This window comes from Microtus ochrogaster, chromosome 17 (genome assembly GCF_000317375.1).
Source record: "Microtus ochrogaster isolate Prairie Vole_2 chromosome 17, MicOch1.0, whole genome shotgun sequence".
Classification (NCBI taxonomy): Eukaryota; Metazoa; Chordata; class Mammalia; order Rodentia; family Cricetidae; genus Microtus; species Microtus ochrogaster.
In genome coordinates, this window is record NC_022019.1 from 14,810,402 (window position 1) to 14,836,018 (window position 25,617).

At 46.7% G+C, this 25,617-nt stretch overlaps 1 protein-coding gene across 1 annotated transcript; it reads left to right on the top strand.

The window, feature by feature from the left end:
- Nucleotides 1-6,337: 6,337 nt before the first annotated feature.
- Nucleotides 6,338-25,307, top strand: LOC101986754 (L-threonine 3-dehydrogenase, mitochondrial). Its single transcript, XM_013349259.2, has 10 exons — nt 6,338-6,396; nt 15,217-15,249; nt 15,942-16,141; nt 19,086-19,128; nt 19,666-19,736; nt 20,556-20,705; nt 20,800-20,972; nt 22,173-22,263; nt 22,585-22,854; nt 23,829-25,307. The coding sequence occupies exons 3-10, from the start codon at nt 15,958-15,960 to the stop codon at nt 23,966-23,968; spliced, it is 1,122 nt and encodes a 373-aa protein (XP_013204713.1). The 5' UTR covers nt 6,338-6,396; nt 15,217-15,249; nt 15,942-15,957; the 3' UTR covers nt 23,969-25,307.
- Nucleotides 25,308-25,617: the final 310 nt, after the last annotated feature.

Consider the following 25,617-nt stretch of genomic DNA (forward strand, 5'->3'; position numbering starts at 1 on the left):
AAAAAAGAAAGAAAATGGAAATCTCAGAGCTGAGAAATGAACCTGAAATGAAAGACTTAATAGAAATGTTGACCAATTTTTAACCTAACGGAAAAAAGGATCGGCAGAGCTGAAGAACAAATTATCCAGTGTGTGGAACACAAAGAGAAATGTGAACAAACCTCTGGGATCATCAAGAAGACAGAATATGGATAATGGGAGTCCCTGCGAGGAGCAGCAGAATTGGAAGGAAGGGCTGAGCACTCCACATATTTGATGAAAGGCATGAGTATGCAGAGTCAAGAAACCGAGCAGCCTCCGATAGGATGACCTCCAAACCTGTGCTAAGACCTTTATACTGGAACCGTGAAGTCCACCCCCCCATACACGCATACGCAAGCAGAAAGCAGTAAACAAAAAACTTACTACTGGTATTGTGTGAGAAATTATCAACTAGCTTCTCACCAAAAGCCACAGAGCCCACAGATTAAGACATGATATTAAGAATCTGTCAAAAATGAGGGAGAAATCCAGATATTCCTAGATAAAGGAAGACTGAGGAAACTTGTCACCAGTGGACATGCCCTACAAAAACACTAAAGGGAGCCATCCAGCAGGTGTCAAGGCGTGCCGGGGAATAATGATTTGAACCCATATGGAGAAAGGGAACATGTCTCCTGTATATGCAATTTCAAAGGCAAGTATAAAATTCACTGCCACTGTGATTTTCAATTGTAAATTAGTTTTCGAGCTATGTGAATGAGGAGCCAAGATTATTAACCTACATTAAGGAGTTATTTTATTAGCACTAGATGTGAGCTTTGAAGAATGCTCACAGGAGACCTTCAGGGTGAAATAAAAGGGTGCTAGAAAATAGCTTGACTGTGGGTGAGCAAATGTTTATCTTTGATAAGAGTAAATGAGAAGGTAAATAGAGAAATCAGAATGATTGCAGTTTGGATTGTAACTTCACATGTTTACAAGAAAAAGGAAAAGCACAACATTTAATTTTCATGATGTATAAAGATTTGGGGCATCGGTGAGGAAGGATGAAGCACAGAGCAACCTAGGAACAGAGCTACTATGTTATTGAGGTTAGTTTTTTTCTAAACTATTGGAACATTCATTGAAGTTACATAATTTTTTTATGGCTCCATGATGTAGCATGAGTAATAAGAACCCAGAGACAGATATTGGGGTTCAATCCAAAAACCAGAAAAACAAAGCAACCAAGCCACTAGAGAAGTCTTACCTTTACCAAGGCTGGGCGACCACAAACTAAACAGACTATGCCCCTCTCTCTTCCCATTTTATATTCCCTCTAGTGCTGGGATTAAAGGTGTGAACTACCACCACCTGAATTTGTTTCTGCATCAATCTTGTGTGGCCAGGGTAGCCTTGAACTCACAGAGATCCTTCTACCTCCGTCTCCCAAATCCTGGGATTAAAGGTGTGTGTCACCATTGTCTGACCTCTAGTGACTTTAGCTTTGCCTCTGGTTTTCAGGCAAGATTTATTTATCAAAACACAAGTAATATAGCTCTACACCAGGATCCTGTGTTTCTTGTTTCCTGTTGCTGTGATAAAGCACCCCAACAAGAGCAAACCTAGGGGAGAAAGTTTATCTAACAGTTCAAGGGATCAGTCCACAGTCGATCATGGCAGGTCAGGGCCTCAGAAGCCAGAGCAGCTAGTCAAATTGCATCCACATCCAGGAAACATGGAGGAAATGCCAACTGCTGATTGGCTGTCTTCTCCCACTGTCTAGGCCAGAACACACACACACACACACACACACACACACACACACACACACACACACACACACACACACCCTGGGAACGGCCCTGTCCATAAATAAGATGGGTCTCCTGACATTAATTAGCATAACCGAATAGCCTCCACAGACAGACTCAGAGGCTGGTCTCACCTAGGTGACGCTCACAGGATGTCCAGAGGCTTGTCTCTTAGCTGACTTCAGATTCTGTTGACACTTTGATCATCACAATATTAATTCTCGTTATAATCAGAAAATGCAAAAAACAATAGTAAATGAGATGGAAATAAAAATTTATCACTATGAAAAACAAAACACCCAACTTTTCAACATGGAAGACAGCAGTAAGAGAGGAAATGGTAGGGGAAAAAAAAGTCAAAAAATACTCTAGAAACAAATTTTGGGTAGAATTCTTTCCTTATTAGCAATTTAAATATAGCTTTCTGGCAGCCAACCATTGACCTTCCCTGGCTTATAGACACATTTCCTGATCTTGGCTTTAACTGGCACTGTGGGAGAAACCCCTGTATGTTTCTATGTCCATATATCTGCCCCTTCTCATTCTTACTATGTTAAGTCCCACGCCAAGCAAACTTACTTAACTACACCCATCCCTCTGTATCCTAGGGGGACTACTCCTGGCAGAGACCAGATCCCTGTGCATCCTCTTGTTTGAGGGTTTCACATAGAGAGACCAAGCTAATCATGAACTGAAAATATTTAACAATGCATTGTATCTGTACTGAATGTGACAATCTCTAAATAGTGTAAGCACCATTTATATTGTATTAGGCATTACAAATCTAGAGAAAATCTAACATATTCAATACAGGAGGATGTAATGTAAACATGCTATTTCATATAAAGAATTGAGCAGCCAAGGATTTTAGCATCCAAGCTCACATATTTAAATACTTAGTCACCTGGGAGTGGGATCAGAAGGATTAGGAGGGGTGTCCTGTTGCAGGAAGTGTGTCACTGTGGGCGGGCTTTGAGGTTTTAGAAGCCCAGCCAGGCCCAGGTCCAGTCTCTTCTCTCTCTCTCTCTGTCTCTCTCTCTCTGTCTCTGTCTCTCCTCTCTCTCTCTCCCTTCCTTCCTCCCCCCACCCCTGTTGTCTTCTCCCATTTCCCACATCAGAATGTAGAATTCTCAGCTACTTCTTTGCACCGTGTCTGTCTGCATGCCACCATGCTCCCCACTACAATAAGAATGGACTAACCTCTGAAACTGCAAGCAAGCCCCCATTAATGTTTCTTTTTCTAAGAGTTTCATGCCTTGGTGTCTCTTTACAGCAATAGAACAATCACTGAGACACAGGGTCTCAGCTCAGGCTGGCCTTGACCTTGCTACCTCACTTGAAATGACCTTAAACTTCTGCTCCTCTTTACAGGTGTGCCACCACTCAGAGTTCTGGGCCAGCTGAGGCACACCCCCAGTCCACACTCATGTCTTTGAATCAGTACGCGAAGATCTCTAGCAGGCCTGAGCATGACAAACACGGCACTGACAGATCTTGCCCTCCGCCTTGCTAAACTGTTAGATTACATTCCTAGAGCTAGCTACCACGATCTACTCCCTTATTTGGCCACTTTCCTATGCCTTACTCATTCCTGAGGTTGATTACCAGGGTACAGCTATCAAAACATCAAGGTCCAGGAATAAAAAAAAAAATCCCCTTTTGGCTACCCACTTAACATACCCAATCAGAATTTACCAACCTATCCTAGCTCATCCTAACACAGACCTTCCCTTTTTCTCCTCTTAAAACTAACACTTGCAAAGCTATTTCCTGCTGTTTCTCCTAGACTCAGATTCAGTCATATTGCTTCTTTGCTTTGCTTAATAAAGGCTCTCTTTGTGTTGGAAACTGGTGTTTGGGTGTGGTCTGTACCTACTCCAGGGTCCAGAGGGGAGCACTCTGCAATGCTCCCATCCCTTTGATCCCTTAGGTAGGGACTAGTGGATGCTTATCCTCTTTAATTGTTTGGGTTTGTGTTGAGAGCCAAAGCCTCCACAAAGTATGTGAGGGAAACTCTACCCTCAGTGTCTAAGCTGGCCTCACAGAAGCTTTCTTTGCTGACGAAAGTCACCGGATACAAGGCACGCACAGGCTTGGCGAGCCAGGCTGGCACAAGAGCTGCCTGTGATTCTGAAGCCAGGAAGCTGCCAGCAGGGTGTTCTCAACATGGGACTGGCTTTCTTGGATCCTTTTAGTCACCCAATCAGGATTCAAATCTAGTAGGCCTTCGTGTAGGGGAGACCAACCCTTAGCACTTCAGGGATGTTAGAAGGGAACTTACAGCTGTGTCGCCCACGCCATGGGACCCATAGATCACTTAGAGGTCTTGTTACAAGGCAGATTCCTCAATTACGTGTTTGGGTCCTGTCTTAAGGGTTCTATTACTGTGAAGAGACGTCATGACCACAGCAACTCTTATAAGGAGAAACATTTAATTGGGGCTGGCTTATAGTTTCAGAGGTTTAGCCCATTATCATCATGATAGGAAGCATGGTAGCATGTAGGCAGACATGGTGCTGGAGAAGAAGCTGAGGGTTCTACATCTTGATCCACAGGCAGCAGGAACAAAGTGTGACAAAATGGCCAGGCTTGAGCTTGTGAGACCCCAAAGCCCATCCCTACAGTGACACACTTCCTCCAATAAGGCTACACCTTCGAATAGTTCTTATAACAACAAAACAAAATCATAAATTTTAGACTTTTTCAAAATATTTTATTTCATCTTATGCGTATGGATGTTTGGGCAGCATGTATGTCTTGCACTAGGGTGCACCAGGTGGCCCTGGAGCTGGAATTACAGATGGTTGTTAGCCACCATATCTGTGCTGGGAATCACAGCAGGTCTTCTGGGACAGTTCCTGGTGCTCTTCATCATTGAGCCATTTCTCTGGCTTGAATTAAAACATTTTAAAACACACGGGTGAAAACAGCAGGTAGGCAGTGGCAGCGGAGACCCGAAGTAGCTGCTGTAGCTCTCAGACACTATCAAAAGACCATCTTATTCAGATGTGTCCTAGCTGCTGTAGCTCTCAGACACTATCAGAAGACCATCTTATTCGGATGTGTCCTAGTTTCTCTCTATAGCTGCGATAAACACCATGACCAAAAGCAACTTGGGCGAAAAGGAGCTTATAGCCCAGTGGTTCTCAGCCTTCCTAATGCTTGCAACCCTTTAAGACAGTTCCTCATGTTGTGGTGACCCCCAACCACAAAATTATTTTGTTCTACTTCACAGCTGTAATTTTGATACTGTTAGGGATCATAATATAAATATCTGATATGCAGGTTATCTGACATGCAACTTCCCAGAGGGGTTACGACCCACAGGTTGAGAATAATCTCACAGACTGTTATAGTCTGTCCTGCAGGGAAGCCTGGGCAATAATTTAAGCAGAGATCATAATGGAACACCGCTTACTGGCTAAGCTTACACAACCCAGGCCTACCTGCCCAGGGGTGCCAGGTACACAATGGGCTGGGCCTTGCACTGTCTGTCATTAATCAAGAAAATGCCCCACAGATGTAACTACAGACCAATCTGATGAGGCGATTTCTCAAACGAGGTTCCCTCTTCCCAGATCTGTCCAGCTTATGTTGAGTTGACAAAAACCTAAGGGGCACAGTGTTGGCAGAAGCTAGGAGTATTGTTTGTACATTCCAAAAGGATTTACCTAATGGTCACAAGGATGTTGGTCACACAAGGGGTGGGCAGTAAATGGATATCCAGGGACTAAGATGGCCAGATATAATCTTGATTCCCAACCTGTAACAGCCTGGTTTTCCACACAATTAATATGTCAGTCAACCTTGAGGAATGTTTAACATTGATGCTGCCCTCCCCACCCCATTCCCACTGTCCTTCTGCCCCTTCCTGGGAAATTCACTTCACATCCCCCAAGTCCAACTTCCAGGTATTAGCCCGAGAGATCGCTTGACAAGACAACCTGAGTTCAATCACCTGAACCCTGCTGTAAGTTGTCCACCGACCTCCACATGCAAGCGGGGGCTCATGCCTACCCCCAAATGTAAAATATTTTTGCTCAGGCTGGACGGCTACAATATTGGACCACCAAAGGAGATACACCCAAGGCTCCTTCAAATCCAGATGGAAGCCCCTTGGTCGTGCGTTCTTGCTGGGGTCTGATGGAGGCTGCCACTCTAAGCCCCTTCCTTACCCAATGATGCTTGCTTGGTGCTTGCCTTGGAAGCCACGTATTTGACTTCGGTGTTCCCAGCAGGGAACTACAAGGACTAAGTGCCTGGCTCTTGTGTTTCCAGACACAGGTCCAGAGCAGATCTTTCCAGCTGCAGCTTGCAGGTCCCGAATTCTAACCCCTGTCAATTGTGGATGGGAGTGGAATCGCCCTGGTGCAGCCGCGAGGGCAGCTCTGTTCCAGGTACAGGTATAGGCTCGCCACAGGCGGCAGGGGCGGAGATGAGGTGGCTGGGGCAAAGCTTCTGGCGGCCTGGGCGGAGCCGTGGGTGGGAGGGAGGGAATCCTACGGGGCTAGGCGGGTCCAGGACGAAGAGAGGATAAAGGGCCTAACCAACCTCCTGATTCCGCACGTGCTGCTACGGCTCCCTTGTGGCATTCATAGCACCCAGTCTTTCGCGTCTACAGGTCAGTGCGGGAGATGGTTCGACGTATCCCCTCCGCTTCTGTCCTCGGGGATTAAATCCTCCTTCGGGGCTCAGGACGACCAGCGAAGTCCACTGGCTGGCTTGGGGGGCCCCGGCCACTGCTACGCTGGTCCTGGAGGCGAAAGGTGGGCGTCCACGCAGTCCGGGGTGACAAAGTGGGGCCAGCTCCCTCCTGCTCAACCTCCCAGCAATAGAATGGGCACGCGGTTCCCAGAAAACTGGTTTGTCTAGTAATCTGGGATGCGATCTCAGGGAAGGATGGGTTGGGAGGGCCCCCACACGCTTTTCGCCAGGAAGCAGACTGAGGCTGACTGTCCCAGGTTCCCGAGGTGGTTTCCCAATCCCAGCAGGTGAAGGTCGGACAGAGGTGAGTCGGACCTTCCTCTAAGACCCTTTGTAGCTCACGTAAATTCCAGATTTTTTTTTTAATAACGCGGAAGGGGTTAACATGGACAGAGCCTTTTGCCAGGTGCCTTGCTAGGTTGTCTGCTTATAATAAAGCCTCTCGATATGGTGACTTTGTTCGATTTCGGAGAATAAGGATGCAGGAGACCACCCAGGCTCTGTGAGAGCCGGGCAAGACCCGGTCCTGATCCCCAGGAGGTTTCTGAACTGTTGCCCAGAGTTCTGGGCGGGCCGGAAGGTGCCTTTGAAACTGAGACCTTATCTATCTATCTATCTATCTATCTATCTATCTATCTATCTATCTATCTATCTTTCTTTCTTTTTAAATCTTTATCCCTCTCTCTTCTTCATGTGTGTGGGTCACCTGCCATGGTGCGTGTGTATCCCTCTCTCTTCTTCATATGTGTGGGTCGCCTGCCGCGGTGGATGTGTAGATCAGAGGACAATTTGTGGGAGTTATTTCTCTCCTTCCACCATGTGGGTTCTGGAAGTTGAAGCTGGGCTGTAGTCAGTGGTAGCAAGGAGATTTGGGACTCAGCAGACCTTTCACCTCCTTTGATCATTAATGTCCACCTTATCCTGGACACTTAATCTACAAAATAGGAAAGGACTCCAGCTTCAAAGAAAACTATGGGGCTAAATATGACTTCAGGAAAGCAGGTGGTTCATAAGTCCCGGTAGTTAGGCAGTGCTTGGCTTGTCCATGGGCCCTTACTGTTAAAATAGTACCCTTCCATCTTAAAGTCCAGACTGCCTTGACTGTTGCTTGCTGGCTGTGGCCAGTGAGAATGATGTTGGGTGTGGCTGACAGTACCCACTAGGATGGGGAGAAGACACTGGAGTCAGGGTGCTGCCACCCAGGCAATGCTGGCCTTGTCTAGACAGGTTTCCGGGCACAGGACTAACCCTCTACTTTGTACGGTTAGCCATGAGAACACAGAAAAGCAACTTTCCAGTAGAGACAGCAAAGAAAGAAAGGGCTTGGGCAGATTTGAGAAGCAGGGGCTGTGCCCTTAGGGGAGGGACACAATAGGGGTTGGGGACTGCCTGGTGTTCAGGCTTCTCAGTCTGAGAGCGCCTCAAACTCTTTTCTGTTTAACCGTGGCTACAGGCAGCTAGCAACAGACTTATCACATTAAGCACTTTTGAAGTCAGTAATGTGGGGAGCTGACGAGATGGCTCAGAGGTTTAAAGCACTGGCTGCTCTTCCAGGGGTACTGAGTTCAATTGCCAGCCCCCACATGGCAGCTCACAACTTTCTCTAACGGGATCTGAGTCCCTCTTCTGGTGTGCAGGCGTATATGCAGACAAAGCACCCTATTCACGACATACACAAATAAGTAAACCTTTAAAAGTCAGTAGTGTGGGGCTGGGAGAGATGGCTCAGTGGTTAAGAGCACTGGCTCCTCTTCCTAGAGGACCTGAGTTCAGTTCCCAGCACCTACATGACAACTCCCAACTGTCTGAGACTTCATCCAGGGGATCTGATTACCTTCACACCAATGCACATAAAGTTGAATAAATCATTAAAAAAAAAAGTCAAGTGTTCCCTAAATGTAGTGGGTCTCGGGAATGCCCTTCTCTCCCCAAGCCAAGGTCCTACTTTGTTCCTGTGAATTCTGACGGTAAGGGACACGGGTGGGACCAGGCGTGCACCTCCTTATTTCACTCACAGTACATCCTCAAGGGCCACCCATTCATTTTGTAGCACGTGTCAGATTTCCTAGTTTTGTTGTTTTGTTTTTGTTTTTTTGTTTTTGCTTTTGTTTTTTGTTCAGAAGCTAAGTAAATTCTGCTGTGTTGGAGACCACTCCTTCTTTACCTAGTCAGCCATTCGAGGTGGGTACTTTTTATTTTATGCTTCATATGCTGGGCTTAAGATTTTCCAGGTCTCCGTTTAGTTTCTGTGGCTAAGAATGATTGCAGTTAGAAATGCAAGGTGGCCTTGGGCTGGCTAGAGCACTCAGGAAAACCCATGTCTCCACCTTGTGGGAATGGCTGTTTCTAAAGACAGAACTGTTTCTCCTCAGGACAGTTGTGACAGGATCCCGCTTCCCAGAGGTAAAGCTGAGTCACTTTTGTCTGAGAAGAGAGCACAGGGAAAGTCCTGGCGGCCTCTGCTCCCTGTGTAGGGCTGCTGGGAGTGCCCTCTGGGGATGCAAACGCCATCTCCTGAAGCCAAGGCTACTACACTCCAGTCACCTGAGCCTTTTCTCAAGGCTGTCTTTGCTTACAGCAGAGCACGTGAGACCTTTGCACCCACACAAATACAAACAAAACCAGCTGAGTGCTGAGCCCATCTCCATCACCCAGGTCCCTGGTGCCAGTCCCCTCTCCGCAGTGTCCCTGAGGGTCCCTCCACGTGCTGGCTGGAAGAAGGCATCCTGTGGCTTGAGGGGAGAGGGCGCTGTCCTTTTTCATCCTTTGGAGTTAGTTAAGTCTGTTAGGCGCTTGGGAGAGAGCCCATAGCCTATTTGATTTTAACAGAGAGGGACTACGGATCTTTGTTTGCTCTTCGCAAATTTACTTTCTGGCCCAGCAAGCTGTTCTCAGAGTATGATCTGGGGAACCTTGGAGATCCCTGAGACCTTTCATGGAGTCCACAAGGTCACACCACTGGGGGGGGGGGGAGGGAATGGTGCTATTTGCATTTTCTCCCCAGTGCACTCAGGATCTGTGGCTGAGTTTGGCTTCTGGTAGCTAATGAGGGGTATGCATGAGTAGTCTTCTGTTTCTGGGTTCTAGGCTCGGGGGATAACTGTGTGTTTTCAGGAATGAAAGTGATTTGCTCTACTGTACGTTCCCAAGCCCGTTCTTCTCTCTGTGGCTTTGGGTTCAAGTTTCCCTGCATCTACAGGGCATGGCATCAAAAGGCAAGAATGTACTCCATCGTGATTGGAAAACTGTGCTAAATGTTTAAATGTCCAGTTGTCTTTAAATTTAATAATACTGCAGTATAAGGATATCGTTTTATGTTTTTTAATGCTAAAGAATGAATTGTTGATTTGCCAGTGGATAACAGAAAACTTGAGCTGCCAGCCCATAACTGGCCGTGCCATCTGTGCCCATGAGGGTAGGAAAGGGTGATATGAGCATCCACATTGAGCCAGTTCTCTGACTTGTGAAGGGGAATTTATCCAGAGAAATGGGCAAAACTGAGTAAGAGGGGCTGAAAGCGTCCCTCGGCTTCCTGCATCCCTGTGGATCTTCAGTCAGACCTTCGTTCTAAATAACACAATGATGCCTGGAGCATAATTCCAAGACAAGCCAGTTAGAGCCCTCTGAGAAGTGTGGACTTGAATGTCTTAAGTAGATAGTTCAAACTCATTAAAAAAAAAATCCCAAATTATTTTAGATCTTCAGACTAGAACAAGCTGTTGAGACATCAAGCTGGACAGGTCACCAGACAGAGCATCAAACAACATAGATAATCACATTGCACCATTGAGAGACAGAGTAACGTCTTGTTGAGGGGAAAGGACCCGAAGGGAATCACAGCACTTCTGCTCTCCAGTGGCGTGTTGACTGGAGGAGGCTTAGCTGCGTCCGAAAAGACTGAACGACTAATTTGCAGTGGTGTCTGGATTCACTGTGTTGCTTGTGTGCTTATGAGTCCATGCCAGACCAGCCACAGGAGAAACTCTTGGTACAGGGTCGGAAACAAAACTGTCCAAGTGTTGAATTGCCTTTTCATGTTCGGTGGAGCTGGGGTGAACCTGTGAGGATGGTTCCAAGGACTCGGGGGCTGCTGGTGTGGCAGTGTCAGCCAAGGCAATGCAGCACACTGCTGGGGGTCATTGTATTCCTGGTGGCTATATGCTGCCAATGAAAAGACAGAACTGGGAAGTTGGAGAGATGGCTCAGCGGTTAAGAGCACTTGCTGCTCATGCAGAGATTTTTGCTTCCAGCACCCACCTGGCAGCTCACAACTGTCTCTAACTCAGTTCCAAGGGGATCTGATGTCCTCTTTGAGTCCTGCAAGTGCTTGCACTCACGTGGTGCACATACATATGCTTAGGCATACACACACACATACATATAAAGTAAAAATTAGTAAGTTAAAAGAAAGAATTGAAGGACTGCACCTGCCTCACTTTTAAACAGAAGTAAAGTAATTGCTGGCTCTAATCACTTTCACCGGCTCCTTAGGAACCTTTAATTTTCTGAAGCCTTGGCTTCTGAATGCAGGTCTTTACAGGATGCTGGATGGTGACCTATGAAGCTCCCCTTGTATTATCAATTGTGATGGTGTCTTGTGGTAAAGCATTTGTGGGACTGAAGCACGAGCTGGACCATTAGTTCTTGTCGATAGAACATTACAGCAACATGGAGGGACTGAACATGGTTATGCATGCTTGGGGATTCAGCAGATGGATTCTAAAAATGAGCAAAGTTGCCTGTTCCTGCAAAGGAACAAGGAAAGGGGCTCATGGTGTTTGTCCATTGTGGCTTTGACACCTCAGAGTCAAGTATGCTATCATTGACTTGGAAGAAGTTCCTGACTCACCAAACCAACATTTCTCCGAAGTCCAGTGCTTGGAGCTAGAAGCAGGCTAAGAGAGCTGGGTGTATTGGCTCATGCCTTTAGATTCCAGTGCTTGGGAGGTGGATCATTTTGTGTTCTAGGCTATCCTGGTCTACATTGTGAGTTCCAGAGCAGCCTGAGCTACATAGTAAGACCCTGTCTTGAAAATACCCTCCCATGTGTTAGCTAGGCCAGCAGGCAGGAGTGTGGCAAGGTGTGCAGTGATGACGTTAGAGCCTCCACGGAGCTGGCCTTTGACACGGATTAAAGGGGCTGGGAGATGGCTCAGCTGTACTACAAAGTACTTGGCATGCATGCATGAGGACCAGTCGAGTTCAGATCTCCAGAAACCACCAAGCATGCTGCTGATTGTCTGTGTGCAAAGTTCTGTGCTGGGGAGGAGGCTGGGTGTGTATGTTTTGGGGGTGGGGCTAGAAGGACACAAAAGGAGATCCCTGAAATTCACTGGCCAGCCAGCCTAGCAGGATTGATGAGCTTCAGGCTACATGAGAGATTCCCTCTCAAAAATGAAAAGTAGAGAGGGCTGGAGGAAAGATACCCAACCTCACCTCAACATCTGGCCTCCACACACGTGCATTCACACATGTGGGCATCCTGGTACTAACAAGTCCAGGCATTGCGTACGCGTGCACACACACACGTTAAAGGTCAGTTAAACTTTGAACTTTAGAGAACTAAGATACATGCCTGGAAACACCCACTTGTCCCACCACTCTGCTGTGGGAGTTTGCCTTTTCTGAAGCTACTTCAGTGAAATCTCAAGACAGACTGAGTGTGGAAGCAAGTATGAGAATCAGCTGATGTCTGACAATGGACTCCTCTCACTATGTGATTTCTGTTTTTGCTTTGGCAAACACAGTTTCTTTCATAAATGCGTGTATGCTAACATCATTAAATGAATTAATAAGAATAAACATCTCTTTAATAATTTGAGCAATATTTAATAGTGTAGATATTGATGGATGATGTTATTCACATATATATTTCAGTCCACAGTTTTTTGGTGTGTGTTTTTCAAGACAGAAATGGCATGCCTGAGTCCTTGGACACCCAAGAGACCACTATAGAGCCACACTTCCGAATGCAAAAGCAAGGTTTCATTTAAGTACAGGCTAGCACGGGCCCTCTGCCTCACAGTCTGACACAGCAGAGAGAGGGAGAAGGACCCTGTCTATTGTAAGTGGTTTATAAAGAGAAAAATTACAAGACAGTCACAAGATTACCATCTCAAAATACAGAATTACTTATCCAATATCACAATTGGCTAAAGGGTAGGTAAAGCTCAGCTGTTAGTACCTGATAGGCTATTATTATCCAGGGGGGATAGCAACAGCCCCTCTGGTTACTTCCACCAGACATCTGCTGACCCTTTGCTAACTGCAGGGGCTGCCTGCTGATAGGGGAAGTTGGGTGGTCAACATTCTCTGTATGACTACGGGTGGGGGAATGGACTGCAGTCAGTAACTTTGTGTAACTTAGGTTTCCCCATTAGTTAATATTTCCCCTAAAGAGGGGTCCTGCAGCCTTCAGCTTATCTTGGTGGCTGGGGGTGTAGTTCAAAGTCCCAAAAGGGCCCAGCACAGAAATGGGATCTTTTCCAGCCCTTCAGAAACTTGTCCTGAAACTTGTTTTGTAGACCAGGCTGGCCTTGAACAAATAGGTCTGCTTGTCTCTGCCTCTAAGAGTGCTGGGATTAATGGCGTAGGCCACCACACCCAGCTTTCAGTCCACGGTTTTTAAGAACATAAAGGAGGTCGGGTGTGGTTGCACACACCTTTAATCCCAACACTTGGGAGGCTGTTAGATCTCTGTGACTGCACAGCGAGACCCTGTCTCAAAATAAAATAAAATAAATAAAATAAAGGAATCTTGAAACTGGGCATTTCAAGGGCTGCTGCCTTGAGTCTAGTCAGCTCACACAGCAGCAGAGACACGTGAGGCATGCATCTGCAGGTAATTTTATCACTCACCTAGCTGGTTACAACATCCCTTCGCTGTATTATCTTATGGAGTTGCCATTGCCTGTGTGGCCTACTGTGGAGCCAAATGGCTTTATGCAGCACGAGGCTCTGTCAAGATGGACCGGGCAGGAATAAGACAGTAGAATAAGGCAGTAAGTAGTCTTTCTTTGGAAAAGCAGCTGTGTGGGTAGAAGTTTCTGTGGCTCTGATTGATGTCTGACTGGTGTGTTAAAGCTATCCCCTGATAGATCCTTCAGCGGGAGGGCAGGGCAGCAGGCACAAACATCCCAGAGCAGGACAGTCCTGCCAGCCTGTGGCATGAAGGGAGGACCAAAGTGGGCTTTTAGTGGATTAGGAAGAGCCAGCACAGGTCCATGCTGCCCACAGTGCCAGGGTAAAACACTTGGCCTTTTAGCGAAGAATCCACAGGGTGCCTTCTGATGTCTTCCTGGAGGGGAATGATGGGGGACCTTCGGTGTCCCAGAGTTTGCTCTTTCTTGACCCTTTTAACTGTGGCAATTCATTCTTTTTCTTCTGAGAATTGCAATTTGTCCTTGAGTTTCAGCACCCTGGGGAATCCAGAGGTCTCGGGGCTTCTTCCGTCTCCTTTTGATAAAGTGACTCAAAGTGAGTTCTTACCTGGTCTTGGCTGCAGGGGAGGATTTTGTTTTCAACAACATTCCTCTGGGGGTGGTTGAGGAAGTCTCAGACATTCCCTATAATGTGGATAACCTGGAGCAGTGTGCCCATGACAGGAAGGCTGTCTTCCAGGCTCATTTATGAGTGGCCTGGAATGAAGGATCCCCTCTGCCCCACCAGCAGCCACCAGAATCTAATCGCCTTAACTTTTCATACTATCCCGCCCCCCATGACTTATAAGGGTATGAAATGCTTTCTCAAGCTGGTACCCTTTTACTGCACACACTCATGAAATGTAATTTGACATATCTCAACCTGTGTTCTTGGGTCAAAGGCACTCACACTTGGAGGAAAGCAATTTTACTCATTACAGAACAAAATGTCCTAAATTAAGGCACTTTTTTTGTTTTGTTTTTCAAGACAGGGTTTCTCTGCTGCTTTGAAGCCTGTCCTGGAACTAGCTCTTTTAGACCAGGCTGGCTTTGAACTCACTGAGATCCGCCTGCCTCTGCTTCTCGAGTGCTGGGATCAAAAGTGAGTGCCACCATCGCCTGGCTCAAGGCATTTTTTTAAACCCACTGGTGGAAACATCAGGTAGGTGGTTTACTACAAAGCAGAGATATCTTCGCTATGTTTCGGATACTGATGACAGCCTTAGCTTTAGGATTGGTGAGAGTCTGCTAAACTAATATATTCTGAAAGGATTTACCTGATAAGTCATGTTAGGTTAGACACAGTGGAGGATAAAAGGTGACTATTACAGAGACTTATGTGTAATGATATTTCATTTGTATTTTAATAAATAAAGCTTGCCTCAAGATCAGAGAGTAAAACAGCCCTCCGCCCGGTCAGCCTTATAGACCAGGCAATGGCGACACATCCCTATAATCCCAGTAGCCACACTAGTTTGCTAAAGAAACCAGGAGGTAGTGGTGCATGCCTTTAATCCCAGTCCTAGAGAAGAATATAAAATGGGAGGAGACAGCTCTCAATCTCATTTTGAGATTCCTGGAGACAGGATCGCCATTTCAGACTGAGGCAGAGGTAAGAGTCAGTGGCTGGCCTCTTTGCTTTTCTGACCTTCAAGTTGAACCCCAATATCTGTCTCCGGGTTTTTATTAATTGTGCTACACTTATGATTTAAGATAGATTTAAATTGATCTTTGGTTCTATAACACCCCAACTCTCCACGATTCCAAGTTCAGTTGTCTGTATGGGTATGATTCCTTTTTTTTTTTTTTTTTGACAGGGTGGTGATCTTCAGGGCACAGTGCAGACACAGGTGTGTGTCCCAACCTCTTAACTTCCTAGACAAGGCAAGCATCCACTGTTAGCTAGCTGGTAGTGAAGGCAAGGACGAGGAGGAGGGAGGTTAATGTTCATTTGGGGTCATGGAAGCACTGAGAACAGAGTTTTCTCTAAATGAGCCATCCAAAGGATGTGGGAGTCAAACAGAGGCTGCTCACAGCTTACTAAAGATTGCCAGGTCTCCTCCCCTATCTGCTTTCCCAGCCTGGGGTCATTCCAGAGATAACATCTGAAGTGTTAGCACAGGTGGCCAATGCTTGGCTATTTAGTCTGGGACCTGCTTGTCCCCTCAGATGGTTTGTGCACAGGTTGATAGCATGTAGTAAGCTCCCACCACCTGGGGGCCAGTGTTTGGTTTGGGTTTGTCATTGTCATTGTTGTTTGGTGTTTGTTGATTGTGCATTAACCCCCAGTGTAGCTTGGCATCTGGTTTAGCTTCAGCATTACCCCAGGTTAGGCTTTGTGTGAACATTTACCCCTCTGTCCCTGGGCCTGAATCCAAGTAGGCACTTACTGGCTTCCTATGGACAAGTCAGGAGTTCAGTCTTGAGCATTCCCGAATTGCTCGTGAACTGGCAGCTGGGATGTGACTTCAGGAGAGCAGCTTTTTCCAGGGGCTGATGGATGTAAGGTTGGTAATGGACTCTTGTCCTTCCCTTCTCCCAGGCTATCCACAGGGCAGATGCTGGTCCTCGGGATGCTGAAACTGGTGGTCAGTGGGACAGCACAGAGCAAAGCCTCTGGCCGCTGGAAGCTTGTCTTGCCCTTGCGGTTTCTAGGCAGCTCCCCTTGTCGAATCCCAGCAGATGACAGCTTCCACTCCACCTCGCTCTCCGAAACAGAGCCTCCGCGGGTCTTCATCACAGGTTGGTTTGTCCCCTCCTCATTAGTGGCATGAGCCTCATTGTCTCTGAGCTGCTTCTTGTGACGTGCTGTACCATCCGAACAGGCTTCCAGGGGACCATCAGGACTGGGTCTAGTGGTTGCCCTGTAAAAAGGGGGTCTCTGAGTGAGGCATGCCATCACAAATAGCTTTTTATTGAATTGGCAACCCTTTTCTGATTAGACACAGCCTTTTTTGAGAAGTTCTGGGTTTGGATTCAAAGAAATTGTTTTTTGGGGGTAAAGTATTTATTAGAAGAATCATTCGCGCTGTTGACAAAGAAACGAAGGCATAGCAGGGGCTCTGAGGAAAGTTCTGGCACAAATGGCAGAGTGGCTTCAGAGGACGGACCGGGTCTATGTCTCGTGATTAAGCAGCCTGACGTACACGCCTGCAGTCCAGGTCTCTGTCATGTGGTTAAGCAGCCTGACGTACATGCCTGCAGTCCACGTCTCTTAATCATGAGGGTGAGGGGAGCAGGAATCCAGAAAAACAAGTGACTTTAATTCTGGAAACCAACAATTACTGTCGTCTTGTTACCGTGTAAGGGATTGGATGGGGTTCATTTTCTCTGCCATTAAAGAATTAAAAGGCAGGGAAATGCTCGAGCTTGCCAGGTAGCAGCGGAGACATCTCAAACAGCAGACTGAAGTTAGCGGACAGAACCGGCAATTGCAAAGGCTTTTTCTTAGGGGTGAGGAAACACACATACAGCGGGCACACAGAGGAAAAAACCCTCTGCAAAGTCGGGGTGAGGGGTGATGAAGAGGAACTGAGGAAGCTGAACATCTGGTCTCGTCTGGAGGGCTGGGGATTTTAAAGGTTCTGAGAAGTTTTCCTTTTCTAATTTAGGATTGGTCAGTTTGAAGAAAGACAGGCTGATGGGCCCACAACAGCTGTGTGACATGTTCTGATCCAGCCTTGAATTTGTTGAGTCCGTCCATCTTAGGGACCCTGCTGGTGGAAGAAGGAGCCCACAAGGCCTTTGTTTTAAGCTGTCGGGCTTTTGTCTGAGGTTATGAGGGCAAGGAAGAAGCCAGCCTTCTTGGAACTTCCCCATCTTTGTTACCTCGCAGTGGCCTCTCTCCCTGTCTGCCTGCTGACCTGGGAGTCTACCGAATGCCTAGTCTCTAGTTTCTGAAATTAGCAGTTCAAGTAAAATGGAGGACCATTACAAGATGGTGTGGTTCTGGCTGACATCTTCCTTCTTATTCATAACCATTGCCTATGTTTCCTTTCTCTAACAAAACCTTTTTTTCTGAAGGGACCTAGGGATGCAGAGCTGTTGAATGACGGTTTACTCTTTTGGCCTTTTGAGGGGCCCACCACACAGCTCCCAAATAAATCACACACAGACACTTATTCTTAGTTATGAATGCCTGGCCTTAGTTTGACTTGTTTCTTGCCAGCTTCTCTTAAATTATCTTGACTCCCTTTTGTCTCTGGGCTTTTACGTTTCTCTATTCCTGTATACCTTTCTCCACTGCTTTCTCTGTGGCTTGCTGTGTAACTAACTGGGTGGCTGTCCCTGATGTCCTCCTCTCCTTGTTCTCAAGCTCCTTCTTTTCCTTGTTTCTCCATTTATCCTCTCTACCCCCCAGCCCCACCTATCCTTGCTCCTGCCTCACTATTGGCTGTTCAGCTCTTTATTAGGACCATCAGGTGTTTTAGACAGGCAAAGAATCACAGCTTCACAGAGTTAAACAAATGAAGCATAAACAAAAGCAGTACACCTTAACATAACAGTCCCCAGCACGGGGCCAAATAGCTATCCTGGAACTTGAGTTCCTTCCACATTATGGGTAATAGGTCATGCCAACAAAACTGAGTGGATAGGAAGGGTGGGAGTTCTAGAACTCATCTTTCTCCTCAGCACGTCTTTCCTTGACCGGGTTCCCCAGCCTAAGCCCAGAATCGCCCATCACACACTATTACTGAGCTCAGTATACTGGAAATATGATGGGATGTGAGCACTGCCCGAGCTTCTTGTCGCTGTTGAGCTTATCACCAGCAGCACCACTCCCTGATCTGCCTTTTCTAGAATGTGCAGTGCCTGGCCCCACCCCCTGCACTATGCATTCCACCTTGCCGCTGACAGAGTGCTCCCAAGCAGCCCAAGACAACCTCTCACTTGACGGACAAGTTCTATTTCCCCCTCCTTGTCATGTTTTCACTTCTTTCCTGTCTTGCTCTCTGTGTGTTTGCTTCATTCTCTTTCTCCACTAAAAAATCATCTCTAGGGTTTTAGAGATGTTAACTGGCAGGAAGTTCCACTGATCTATCTTCCTGCCACATGAGTGTCTCACATGAAATTTATAGTGGTCCTCCTCCAAATGTGTTCCTAGCCCCTTGGCTCCGGCTTCCTATCCGTACTGTCTTTAAGACTCCAGGTTAGGAAGCTAGTATCACTTCTTTCGTAGTGGCTCCTCTTTGGTTCTGTTCTATTGTTTGTCTACTCTGTTTTGAGGTAGGGTCTCTCTACTACTACGTAGCTCTGGCTGTGTCCCAGGCTGGCCTCGAACTCAAAAGACCCACCTACCTCTGCCTCCCAAGTGCTGGGTTTAAAGGCGGGTATAACCATACCAGCTTGTCCTATCATTTTGTCAAATGGTTTCTTGTTCTCCTCTCTTTGGAGCTGGGCTCAGCATTAGTGTTATTTTTCTGCTTATGTCCTTGCTTTTTTCCTCTTGGGCACCCCTTACCAGAAAGTGCTGCCTCAAACCCTCACGTGCATTGATGCCTGTCCGTGCTGGACAGTGGCTATCCTGTATTCTGAGAGCACTGCTGTGCTGCTGAGAGTAGCCTTCAGTGATTGCATCAGCTTGGTCCTGGGCTTTAGCCCACTACGACTGGGGGTTTTTAGTCCACTATTAAGCTCGGAGAATAGATTTGCACTCAGGTCTCATCTTGTTTTCTTCTTCACCTAGGGGGTCTTGGCCAGCTGGGAATAGGACTTGCTGGCCTTTTGAGGTAAGAGCTTCAGAATCAAGTTCTTAAGGGTGCACAGTGGTCTCTGTCAGCATTATCTATTTGTTCTCTTGCCTCTGGCCTCTTTCTGCTTCTAAGATGTCACATCTAAATATCTACTTAAAATACAATTTAGTCTGCCTCTTGGTCACGAAACCAGCTCTTTGCTCTCGGTCCTACTTGGATACAGTGAGACTCATCACCCCAAATGAATCACTTACCTTTCAGCTGTTTGGGAGCAGAGGGCAGGGCCAGTGCTGACAGGAGCTGGAAGGGTCTTGTCTGGGGTTGAAGTTAGTAGGGTAAAAGAATGAGGGAGAAGAGGAAGTGCCAAGGATCTGGAGATAGCACTGGTGACCAGTGTAGTGGGGGAAGGGCGGAAGGAGAGAATCAGGCTGGGGAGAGAAAATGAGGGCTGAGCTTAGGAAGGCAAAGCCCCGCAACTGCAGTGCCTATTAGAAATAACCAGTTACCTAAGACTTGTATTCCTGATGTTGCCGACTCATTGTGGGGGATGGGGGGGGCTTTCTTTCCCTACAGGAGACGATTTGGGAAGGAAAACGTGATCTTATCAGACATAAAGAAGCCCCCTGCTCACGTCTTCCACAGTGGTAAGATATGGATAGTCCTTGATGTTTCTCTTTTCAAAATGCAGCCACAGAGGCAGCTCAATGGAGTCCGTGTATAGTCGACTCAAAGAGGGATTTGGGCACGGTCCTGGCTTAAAAGTGTGCTTGCTCCATTCAAATGACAAGGAACAGAAGTGCTCCGTGGAGCCTGAAGTTCTGGAATAAGATATCTGAATATTACTTTCAATAATGTTTTTGGACTAAAAGCTTTGATTCCTATCTTTTGAGTTTTTGGTTATCTGACTGTCTTAAAGAGCCCCCAAACAAAAAGTGTGATGAGAAAAAAGAGCTTGACAAATGTGGAGAAGGGAGATGGCTTAGTGTTAAGAGCGCTTTCAGAGCATCCAAGTTTGGTTCCCAGCACCCACATCAGGTGGCTCCCAAGCATCTGTAACTCCAGCTCTAGAGGATCCAAGACCATCTTCTGGGCTCCACAGGGACCTGCACTCATGAGCACCACCCCCCAAAATTTCAGCACCCTCTTCCAGCCTGGATGCTGGGTACCTAGATTTACACACACACACACACACACACACACACACACACAAACATACACAAGAGATATACATAAATAACCAGACACAGAAGCTGGAGCATGGCTGTTAAGCCAGTGCTCAGGAGGCTAGGGCAGAAGAATCACATGGTTCTAGTCCAACCTAGGCTACAGAGCTAGGTTGTGCTTTCCATAAGGAAGGTTGGGGAGGAAGGGTAAGAGAGGATGAGGAGATTTTCTCAAGTCAGTGGCAGGGGCCAGGGAATCCACTTAGCTTCACTGCAGCCCTTCTTGCTCTGTGTTTATAGGCCCGTTCATTTATGCCAATATCCTGGATTACAAGAAACTCCGTGAGATCGTGGTGAACCACCGGATTAGCTGGATCTTTCACTACAGTGCACTGCTCAGTGCTGTCGGAGAAGCAAATGTGGCCTTGGCCAGAGATGTAAATATAACTGGTGAGCAGCTGGCTCTAGCCGAAAGGGGCCAGTTTTTCCTGCTCTTGGCAATGCGTCTCCGTTGCAGATTGTAATAAGTGTCCCTTCATTTCAGGACTGCATAACATTCTAGATGTTGCAGCCGAATTCAATATGAGATTGTTTGTGCCCAGCACAATTGGAGCTTTTGGAGCTACCTCTCCTCGGAACCCTGCACCTGATCTCTGCATTCAAAGGCCCAGGACCATCTATGGGGTATCCAAGGTCCACGCAGAGCTCATGGGAGAAGTAAGCATTTCTCGGCAAGATTGCTAAAAAATGCTCAGGGCTAGATGAGTCTATGTGTCTGACCCCATTTTTTTTCTGCCTCAGACACTTCCTGCTTTATTTTGGGGGGGAACGATTACACCCTGGAGATGATTACTTAGCTGGTGTGTTATTGGTCAAGTGGTAGGCCCTTTCCCTTGTAGGCACTGAAGAATTTAGCTATAGGTTTCTGCTTGCCTACAGCCATGACACTCCTGGCCTTGAAACCCCTCCCACCTTGTTTGTTGCCCAACTTGTTTGCAAGGCTCTCAACTGTAATTACTGGTGGGAGTGTCAAAATCTTTTCTGAAGTGAGAGTGACGGAGACACAGGGGTGGGGAGGGCATGGGGAAGGAGAGAATTGTGTATTCCTATGTGTGGAGGCCGGAGGTCAGGTGTCTCCCTCAGTTCCTCTCCATAATACATTTTGAGACAGGGTCTCTTACTAGAACCTGGAACGCGCAGGCCAGGCTTGTGGGCTTTGAGTCTTCTCAGTTTCCCCAGTACTAGATTACAGGCACATGCTGCGTCCTGTTTTCTTATACGGGTTCTACAGACTCTAGCTCAGCTCCTCGTGACTGTGCCAGAAGCACTGAGTCATCTCCCCAGCCCCGAAACTTCCTACTGTGGAAAACTTCAACCACACTTTTACTGTTTTATAGCAAACTGTGGGTCAGTGTCCGGCCCTTCAGCTACTGGATGTCAAATTTCTCTGCAGGGGAACAAGCTTGCAGCATTCAGGGCAGGCAGGGAGCAGGAGTGCCACCTGCAGGCTGCTCTATCATTTGATATTACCTTGATGTAGCATCAAGATGGTGATTCCCAGAAGATAAATCATTGAGTATTATTAAAGTGAAAAACTTGGTCTTGTAAACACTGTTTGTGTGTATGTTGTGTGTGTATATGCACACACGAATGTACCACAGCATATGGGGGGAGGTTGGAGGACAAATGTGGAGTCTCTCCACCTTTATGTTGGTTCTGAGGAGCCAGCTCAAGTCACCAGGCTGTGTGCCAAGTGCCTTTCCCCACTGAGCCATCCTGCAGGTCCTAAATGTTTATTCTTCTGAAGAACATTTAATTTAACTGCATGGGGTATTTTAGGGAAAACGCAATTTCTTTGTTTTATCTGAACTACAGGATTATTATTATTATTTTTAGCAAGGTCTTTCTTTTTCTTAGTACTATTATTACCGGTATGGGTTAGATTTCCGGTGCCTAAGATATCCTGGAATCATTTCTGCAGAATCCCAGCCTGGAGGAGGAACAACTGGTAAGTGCAGTCTCCAGCCTCCTTCACCCTTAAATTCTCTTGTTTTGGGGAGACCCTGCTTCGTCCGTAAACTGGCTGCCTTAGTTTCCCTGTATTTCAAGGGAAATTGGAAAGTAGAGTGTTTTTTTATCTCGCTAGTTACCAAAAAAAATTCTTTAGTTACCTGTGTATAACAGTAAATCTTGATATAGCCCATACTATTCATATCTTTTGGGGGAGTCTCCCATTTTTAATAGTCTAAAGAGTTTCTGAATTAAGAGCACTGGCAACTCAGACCGGAGCCTCCTTGCTCCGGCTGCCACGGAGGGGGTTCTCTTTCAGACTACGCAGTCCAGATTTTCCATGATGCAGCAAAGAAAGGCACATTTGAGTGCAACCTCAAGGCTAGCACCAGGCTCCCCATGATGTACATCAGCGACTGCCTCAGGGCCTCCCTGGAAGTCATGGAGGCCCCTGCTGAGCGCCTCTCCATGAGGACCTACAACATCAGCGCCATGAGCTTCACCCCCGAGGAGCTGGCACGGGCCATCGTTAAGCACATACCCGACTTCCAGATCACCTACTGTGTGGATCCCCTCCGGCAGGCCATAGGTAGGCCCCCACACCAGCCCCCTCTAGTTCGCAAATGGATTTGAAAATCTCCACGCCACTCAAGTGAGGAGGCTTTAAGACTGAGGATCGCGGTGGTCCGTTCACAGATGCTTCCGTGTGGGGAAACGGGTCTTCGGGAGAAAGGTTCCAGCTCAGGAAATAGTCCGGCACCATGTCCCCTTTGCACAATTTAATGAAGCAGGGAGGAACAGATGAAATCAAGGCAGTGTGCAAACAGGCTTGGGCCTTCGTATGGTGTTATTGTTATCCATGGCCTGGAACACCCTTCTGGATATAAGAATGTTCCATTACAAAGCCATGTGAGGTTTTTTAATAATATGAAAACCCCAGTGCAGGTACCCAATGGCTTCTGATGAGGTGGCCCTGCACATACGAGGTCTATTCCAGTCAGAGACTGTTAGGGTCGGAGAGAAGCCCCAAAGAAGACCAACAGCCCATGTATGCAATAACAAGAGTGCCTTATTAATTCCAACATTGGGGTGACACTTGGCAACCCCCAAAGATGGTCACAGGCTCCTTTTAAGCAGAGTTAGGGTAATTTCAGAGAGGAGGGATTAATCTGGGTCTGATTGGTGGAGGAAAGATTAGTCTGGGGACTGATTGGTGGGAGGTCCTGGTGGTTAGGGACCTTCCAACAGCAGGGTAGGGAAAGCTACCTTTACTTATCAGGACTGGGGAGGGGAGGGCTGTTGAGCCAGCAGATGGGGCCTTATGGAGGCTGCTGAACTAGCAGAAGGCTGTGGTTTTTCCGAGGGCTGTTTGTTTAGCTCTGTCCCATTTTAGTGACCCAGAACTAAGGCTTAGATTGCTGTCAATCTTTAGGAAAGTCTGGTCTGCCTCCCCGTCCCCCGCCCCAGTTCTCTCAGAGATGAGATTTTCTTTTCTGTGACTTCATATGAAACCCAAATACAGAGCCTGGATAACCAACTGTTCTTTCCTGTGTCTTGCCGTAGCTGAGAGCTGGCCCATGAAACTAGATGACAACAATGCCCGAATGGACTGGGGCTGGAAGCACGACTTTGATCTTCCGCAGCTGGTGGCTACAATGCTCACCTTCTATGGAGCCAGCACCAGATGTGCCCAAGCTAACTGAAGGAGGAGGAGCAACTCCCGCGCCCCCACAGTGCAAGAGGCATGGCATTCTCTTAGTTGGAGAACTAATTGGATGGAATTCGGGCCGCTCACTCAGAACCGCTCGGTGGGGTTGGCGTTCCTTCACATGTGGCCTTTGTTGTGTGCCTAAATTGGTCTAAGCACACATACCACAGAAATGAAGACCTAAGTGGTAGTGGCTGTGTCTTGGAATTTACAACTTTTGTGTTTAATTAAATTCAGTTTAAGGATCACTCCCGAGACCCTCTCTTAACCAGAAACCAACGATTACATTTTAATGATTTTCAAAGATGCTTTTCATGTTCAGAACTTTCAGACTTCATCCAAAATGATGGCTCGCAGCTAACTTTTATTTAAGATTTATCTTTTTACTTGAGATTAAGAGTATGGTAGATGTCACGGTTCATAAAGGGCATGAGTTGTGTGGGATTTGCTTCCATTTAGGGACTGCAAGAAAGCTCGGTGATGTCTTTGGGACTTTTAATTCCCTGACCTGGTGACATCAGCAACCCCAAAGAGACTGCTGAAATGCATGTTTCTGGGCTTCACCCCCTCAGACCAGCCCAGCAACGTGGAGGAAGCTGGCTGTGACCCAACCCTCTAAGACAGGCTCCAAACACAGCTTCTAAAGACTGCCATCCTGTGATAGTAGTGAATCCCACCAACAGGGAGGCTGGTCAGTTCCTGCTGGCACACCTGGCTACCTGCAGAAATCGCCAGCAAGAGGAACTTCCAGTCCCACAACCATAGTCAATAATAGCTGCTCTTCTCCATAGGCTGGTGATGGTAAATTGTTACGCATTTAGATTTTAAAGTCCTAGGTTGTGGCCTGATTTTTTTTTTTTTTTGGAGTCTTAACTGGATTTGAATCTTTAACTAGAGAACTTTAGATAATTGAGTTTCAATAGCTACAATAGCATAGGCCATCTCTCACACGCTTAGTATAATTAAGCTGCACAGTTGGGGATTTTTGTTTCTGAAAATCTTCTTTACAGATTTATTGAGTTCAAATGCCATAAAATTTATAATTTGGGATCTGGAGAAAAGTCTCAGGAGTTAAGAGCACTGGTTGCTCTTGTAGAGGACCTGAGTTCAGTTCCCAGCATCCACATGGCCACTCACAACTTTCTGTAACTCCAGTCCCAGGGGGATGTGACACCCTTTTCTGACCTGTAAGCACTAGTGCACGTTTGTATGCAAATGGTACCCACGTCTTACATGTAGGCAAACTACTCATTCATGTAAAAATAAATAAAACTTAAAATGTATATTGTTTGTCAGCCTATTATAGTTACAGATTTGGTAACAAAAGAGAAACTATGTGTAATTCCCCTTTCTGTGAAACAGCAATTATCTTTCTGTGTCTGGATGGGGAATTCTGAATATCTCATGCAACTGGGTGTAGTCATTAGCGAAGACCCTCAGCTTTGTTAACCTGTTAGGCATCTATCCTCCTGTCAGACTGTTACACAAATTTCAAGTTCACTCCTGATATTAAAGTGTATTTTCAGTTTCTTAACAGCGTATGATTTTGGTTGTATAAGTCTGAAGTTCATGAGTAATCTTAGAAATCTATGTGCATGGTGAAATTCAAGTAACATGAGTGAATAAATACAAGAGAATGATGCC

Excerpts from the sequence above, each read along its gene's own strand:
- LOC101986754 (XM_013349259.2), top strand. The coding sequence starts at position 15,958 with ATGCTGGTCCTCGGGATGCTGAAACTGGTGGTCAGTGGGACAGCACAG. Across the intron at positions 16,142-19,085 it reads TCCGCGGGTCTTCATCACAG|GGGGTCTTGGCCAGCTGGGA; the intron begins GTTGGTTTGTCC and ends TTCTTCACCTAG. Across the intron at positions 22,264-22,584 it reads GCCTGGAGGAGGAACAACTG|ACTACGCAGTCCAGATTTTC; the intron begins GTAAGTGCAGTC and ends GTTCTCTTTCAG.